This window comes from Lipotes vexillifer, unplaced genomic scaffold (genome assembly GCF_000442215.2).
Source record: "Lipotes vexillifer unplaced genomic scaffold, Lipotes_vexillifer_v1.1 scaffold477, whole genome shotgun sequence".
Lineage (NCBI taxonomy): Eukaryota > Metazoa > Chordata > Mammalia > Artiodactyla > Lipotidae > Lipotes > Lipotes vexillifer.
The window spans coordinates 3,481,512-3,487,751 of record NW_006770652.1 but is presented as its reverse complement, the minus strand read 5'-3'; the positions used below and the strand labels follow the sequence as shown (position 1 = coordinate 3,487,751).

Sequence of the window (6,240 nt, the reverse complement as noted above, 5' to 3'; positions counted from 1 at the left end):
CCGGGGCACGAACCCGTGTCCCCTGCATCGGCAGGCGGACGCTCAACCACTGTGCCACCAGGGAAGCCCCAAAGCGAGTTTTTAAGCAGAGGAATGATCTGATGCATTTCATCTCTTAGAAAGTTAACTCTGGAAGCGGTGTGAGGAGTGGGTTGGAGAGGGCATAGCAGAGTCAAGACAGCACAGCTTTCAGGACTCATAGTGAGAAATGAAGATGCGAACAAAGGCCACTAGAGGGGGCTGGAGAGGAAGAGCTGGGTTTGAAATATTCAGAAGGTAGTAGTGACAAGACACAATGACCAGTGGTTATGAATTGTAAAAGTGGGGAGCATGGGCTTCCCATTTGGGCAGCTGGGAGGTGGTGATGCAAAATAGGCATGGAGACAGGATTTTTGTGGTGCTGGATGTTTTAGGGGGTTGGGATGAGGTAGATGGTGACTTCAATTTGGGGCACATTGAATCTGAGACCCTTTTAGGACATCTGGATGGAAATGTATAGTAGGCAGTTTAAAATAAGGGCCTGGAGTGGAGGTGTGAGGTTAGGTATCCAACTGAATAGTTGTTAGTAAAAGCCATGGTAGTGAGTGAGATTGTCCAGGCATGAACTTAGAGATTTAGGGGGGAAAAATAATAGCAGATAACTTCCTAGTGCCTACCACGTGCCAGACTGTTTCTGGGGGATGCTAACTGCTGAAGAATAATTGTAAGACTAAGGAGTAGACAGGAAGGTGAGAGGAGAGCCTGGACATCCTGCATTAAGTAAGGAGTGGTAAATAGTACTTTGCAGAGAGATCAAGAGAGTGATTGAAAGTGTCCACATGATAGCACAACCCAGAGTCAGTGGTGGCCTTTAATGAGAGTCATCTTAGTGGCACAGTGAGGGTGAAAACTAGATTATAGTGATTGAGGAGTGAAGGTGAGGTGAGGAAATTTACATTCTTTTAAAGTTTGGTAGTAAAGGGAAGGAGAGGTTGCAATAACTAGTAAAGGAGGTAGAAGCCAAAAAGTGATTGGAGTTGAAGAAAGACAGTGTTGTGTAGCAAAAGGGTAATTACCTGATTGAAAAATGATAGATTTCAAGCTTCCCTCAGGGTCAGTGCACAAGAAAATTTATGAACAGTGGAGTGTCAATTACAATACACATGCTTTTCTCAGGTGTGGTAAATATTTGTCAGTGCAGGGAAAGGAGAGTGTGAAAGAAGAGCATAGAATTCTGAGAAAGATTCCACAGAATATTGAAACAGTGCACACTGGGTATCTCCATTCCAAATCTGCAGAGTTCCAGCAGTTTATGGAAACTAAGAACCAGCTCTGGGAAATGATTGGATGAGTGTATGAAGTTGAGATCTTAAAAACCTTTAAATTGGTTTACCTTGTTCTTAGCCTCTCCACTTGAGTCTGCTGTATACAGTTCTTTGCATGGAATTGAACTAATGTCAAGTGACTTCTTTAAGTGTTGTCTTTCTTAAAGGTTATGAATAGGATTTCTAATAAGAAAAGAAGAGATGTTTTAACCACATTATTAATGTAACTTAAATACCCCAAATTTGTTTTCTGTTTAATTATACGTATGCTGTTCTAATACATGGTCTTGGGGTTCTTGAGATTTTTAAATTTTTACTCTTTTATATATACACAAAGACTTCCAGCAATGAGGATGGCACCATCTTCCTCCCTGTTGAAAGAGTCATGTGAAAAGTGGACACCCTTCTTCTGTATATACTAAAATCTAATAAAAACTTCTCTATGTAGGAAAGGCACACATTCAACATTTGGCGTACAATTTCAAGATGTTCATGGAGCCCCCGAAACCCACTCTTGGACGCCAGCTTAAGAATCTCTGCCTCTTCTGACCTTTTTAACTCTAGTGCAGAGGTTGGCAAACTCTAGAGCGCAAGACAAATCCAGCTCGTTGCCTGTTTTCTACATAAAGTCTTATTAGAACATAGCCCAGGGACTTCCCTGGTGGTCCAGTGGTTAAGACTCTGTGCTCCCAATGCAGGGGGCCCAGGTTCTATCCCTGGTCAGGGAACTAGATCCTGCACGCTGCAACTAATGTACCGTGTGCTGCAACTAAGACCTGGCACAGCCAAATAAATAAATAAATATTAAAAAAAAAAAAGAAAAGCAACTAAAAATCCAATACTTAAAAAAAAAACAAAACAAAAGAACACAGCCCATTCGCTTCCGTATCATCTATGGCTGCTTTCCTGCCACAAGAGCAGGGCTGAGTAGTTGCCACAGAGACCATCGAGTCTGAAAAGCCTCTAAAATATTTACTATCTGGCCCTTTACAGAAAAGGTCTTCTAATCCCTGTTCCACAGCCCATAACCTCAGTTAACTTTACCCTTAGTCCATGAGGTAGTACAAAACCAGAAGCTGTGTCTATTTATCTTCTATATTGGGAGTTCTTATAAGGGGTGGGGTTCTGTTTTTCCGAGTGTGGTTTGAATATATAAGAATTCTGTGTTAAGTAACTTCCTTGTTTTCCATCCAGATCCTATCCCTGGTGGTTGTAATTTGGAGTTTGATTTAGATATCGATTCCAACATTTACCTGGAGTATAATTTCTTTGAAACAACTATCAAATTTGCTCCAGCAAACCTAGGTCATGCGAGGTATGTCTGTCTCCTGACTCCTAAAACTCCTTTTAGGACGTGCATTGCTCGCTGTTGTGTAGATTGAGCAAATTCTCTCAAAATCCGTAGTTTCTCTTTAGCAAAATTGAATTGCTTAATTTTTTTTTTTGGAATGGAAGTAATTTAAGCTTTGTTACTAATACTCGAGCTGTCATTTACAGTTAATGTTGTTTCCCTTCATTCTTAGGAAGAGCCAGATGTTGCGCCTTTATTATGAGCTTAGAAGTACATCTTAGTTTTTGTAAAGAGTTTTAAATATAGAAAATATTCTGGAGGCATGAAACACTCATATTTTTTGTAAGGATTTTATTATTTTAATTAACATTCTGCCCTAGTTTCTACTTTAATAGTAATGATAGCTAACATTTGAAATGCTCCGTGTGTATCATCCATGGTGCTGCTAAGTGCTGTGTGTTGTCATTTAATCCTAACAATTTTATGAAGAAGGGGCTGCTATTCTTATTTTACAGAAAGGCCCCCTAAGGGTTGTTGAGATTAAGTGACTTGCCCACATACACACAGCCAACAAGTAGCAAAGCGGGCAATTGACTCAACCTGACTGATACATCTGGTTATGTAACCATACATACTGCCTCTCCTTTCTTGGTGGTGCCAAACTTGGAATCATTGTTGCAGAAGTTTGAAGTTCCAGCTTTTGGTTCCTTTTTATAGATGAGACTTGCAGCACAAGAGATTGATGTTCAGTTTTGTTGGTTGACTTTAGAGGCGCAGATGCTCCACCGTGTGACGTCAAGACGGGCCAGGACTCCAGGTGGAGGTTACAGTATGACGTCTATCAGTATTTTTTGCCGGAGAACGACCTCACTGAAGAGGCATTGCTAAGGCACCTGCAGAGGATGGCCGAGGTGCCTCAGGTGCAGGCCAATGCTGTCAAGGTAAATCTGACTCATAATTTGTGTGGCCATACTGTGACGCCTTTGTAAGAGTTGAGAAGGGGAGAAGCTACCAGGAGCTTTTTTTTTCTTTTAAACTGTTTTCTTGGTTTTCCTGGGATTCTCACTTTTTCTCTTTTATTTCATTATCACCTTGGGAGTCATTGCTAGTGATGTCCCTAAGTAACGTTGGCTTTTGAGGAGATGCTTGTAAATTTTGTTATATTTTAGTTGCAGCCACATCTATGACTGTTAATTGTGAGCTATGGATGGATGGAAGTGGGTGGTAATTTTCTATGTACTCCCATAACTATTAGATTAAAAAAATTTGGCAAGTCTAAAGGTTATAGTGTTTTGAGAAAAAATAATGTGAAACTGTTTAAGGATATATATGTTATCTTTAATATTTAAACCCAAATGCAAAGTTTCTAACTTGCAGCAAAAATTTTCTTCAAGCTTTTGAAACCCCTGAAAACTCTTGTGACTCCAAGGGTGGGGATAGGCCAGCAGCCTTGGCATCATCTGGGAGTTTGTTAGAGTTGCAGACTCTTAGGCTCCACCCCAGAGCTATGGAATCAGCATCTGTATTTATGATCCCCAGGTGATGCCTATGCAAATTAAAATTTGAGACTCATGCTCTAGATCATTTTTGTGGAGGGCAGGATTTTATTTTTATGTCTTAAAGGGTACCTGATATCGGTCTAATAAACAAGGTCATCTGTCAGTCTAGTGGTTGGTGGGTAAAGTTTTTCTAGACTGCTAAGATCTTCTTAGAAGGTTGTAGATTATCAGATTACATAGAAAGAAGCGATTGAAACTGGGTGTCTGTGATTAACCTAGGCGCTCAGCCTGTTGCAGAGTAAGATCTGATTTTGTTGCTGTGTCACCTAGCATGTCATTTTCCCATGCTAAGAGGGAGCCTTGTACAAGAAAACTCATTGTGCTTATTCACAAATTAGGAATTGGCCAAGTTTGCCTTTGTACATAGGAAATTTTGAAGACCATTTTTATTCTTATGAAGAATGTAAGAATTCTTATAACAGAGACTTTTTAGTTTACTTCTTAACTTTTGGTTAAGAGCTAGAGAGTATTGCGTGCCAGAATTCAAGGAAACCCTCAACGACTAATGAGGGCATGTCAAGAAGACTGTGGAGCCTGCTTTTTCTGGTTGTTTTTTGTTTTCTTTGGATTTTTTTTGATGTGGACCATTTTTAAAGTCTTCATTGAATTTGCTACAATATTGCTTCTGTTTTATGTTTTGGTTTTATGGCTGCGAGGCATGTGGGATCTTAGCTCCCTGACCGGGGATTGAACCCGCATCCCCCGCGTTGGAAGGCGAAGTCTTAGCCACCAGACCACCACGGAAGTCCCTGGAGCCTGTTTGAAGAGGCTCACACTGGGCATCTCTGGGACAATTCAGTCATCAAAGAGAACGTGATTGATTATGCCTTGAATAAACAAAAACACGTCCATACTGATACTAAAAGAAGAAAAAGGAAAAATGCTCAGTTGCTACCGTTGGAGCAACGTACCCAAAATTATACTCTGAAAATTAATAAAGGGAAGGAATTTACCCTGCCTTTTTAAAAGGAGGATCTGTAATTCACTCCCGGTTGATAAGAGAAAGCTCTGCTTTACAGAAGAAGGCCAGCTAGTAAATGTAGAAGGAAAAATAGAAAATCTCCATTTTCTGACCCTCAGTGAAATAATTCAGGCAAGGATCACCAGGTGGTAAGAGTGTTGGGGGGAAGGATATTCCCAGGATACTTAAATAGCACCCTCAGATTAATTCTTATTGCAAAGGGAAAACTACTTTCAGAGTGGAGTGGTCCGATGGTCTCTACCTTATCCATGTGGTCAGAGTTAGCTTTGTTGATAGTAGGTGAACCTGCATTATGTGCTCATGTGAATGTAGGCTGACTTTATCACCATAACCTATGGAATATTCTAGCAAAACAGGTTTAACTTGAGTTCCTGTTTATAGGAGTCCCTGTTTACAAGAAATGCATAGGATCAAAGTACAATTGAGCACAATCTGATAAATTCAGATTGTGGAGTAGTCTGTAAAATAACTTCCTTAATCTTTCAAAGGTGATTCTGGATTGCAGAAATTGGAGATAAACATCATACATGAGACTTGGTTGGATCTTGGTTAAGGGGGAGAAAAGCTATAAAAGACATTTGGGAAAATGTGAATATGGACTGTGTATTAGATAATAAGAAATTATTAGTATTCTTAGGTGAGCTAAGGTATTGTGAGCACATAGGAGAATATCCTTGTACTTAGTACCTTGCTATTCAAAGTGTGGTGGATGAATGCATAGCACTGCATCACCTGAGAGATTCTTAGAAAAGCAGAATCTCAGGTACCTCCTCTGACCAGCAGAATCAGAATCTGAATTTTAACAAGCTCCCCAGTGATTCATAGGCTATTAAGTCTGAGAAACACTGTGTTAGGACATGCATGCTGATGTATTTAGAAGTGAAATGTCATGATTCCTGTAACTTACTTTAAAATGGTTCAGCCAAAAACTATATATGTGGGATGGGGAGGATCAGGAGGGAGGGACAGAGAAGCAAATCCGCTAAAGTAAGAACAGCTGTTGAATCTAAGTGGGGTGTATAACGTTTTCATTGTATTATTCTTAATATTCTGTTGGACTTGACCAATCCTTTGCCCAGAAAACATATATATATATATATATTT

At 40.0% G+C, this 6,240-nt stretch overlaps 1 protein-coding gene and 1 non-coding gene across 2 annotated transcripts in view; both read left to right on the top strand.

The window, feature by feature from the left end:
• Positions 1-6,240, top strand: part of TM7SF3 (transmembrane 7 superfamily member 3) — a 40,116-nt gene that overhangs the window by 15,358 nt on the left and 18,518 nt on the right. Inside the window, exons 4-5 of the mRNA XM_007446288.1 lie at positions 2,499-2,619; positions 3,365-3,536. Coding sequence (XP_007446350.1) covers positions 2,499-2,619; positions 3,365-3,536 — 293 coding nt within the window. The remainder of the gene's footprint in view (positions 1-2,498; positions 2,620-3,364; positions 3,537-6,240) is intronic.
• On the top strand, positions 1,960-2,032 carry TRNAG-CCC (transfer RNA glycine (anticodon CCC)). Its single transcript has one exon. It is a non-coding gene; the product is annotated as a tRNA-Gly (tRNA).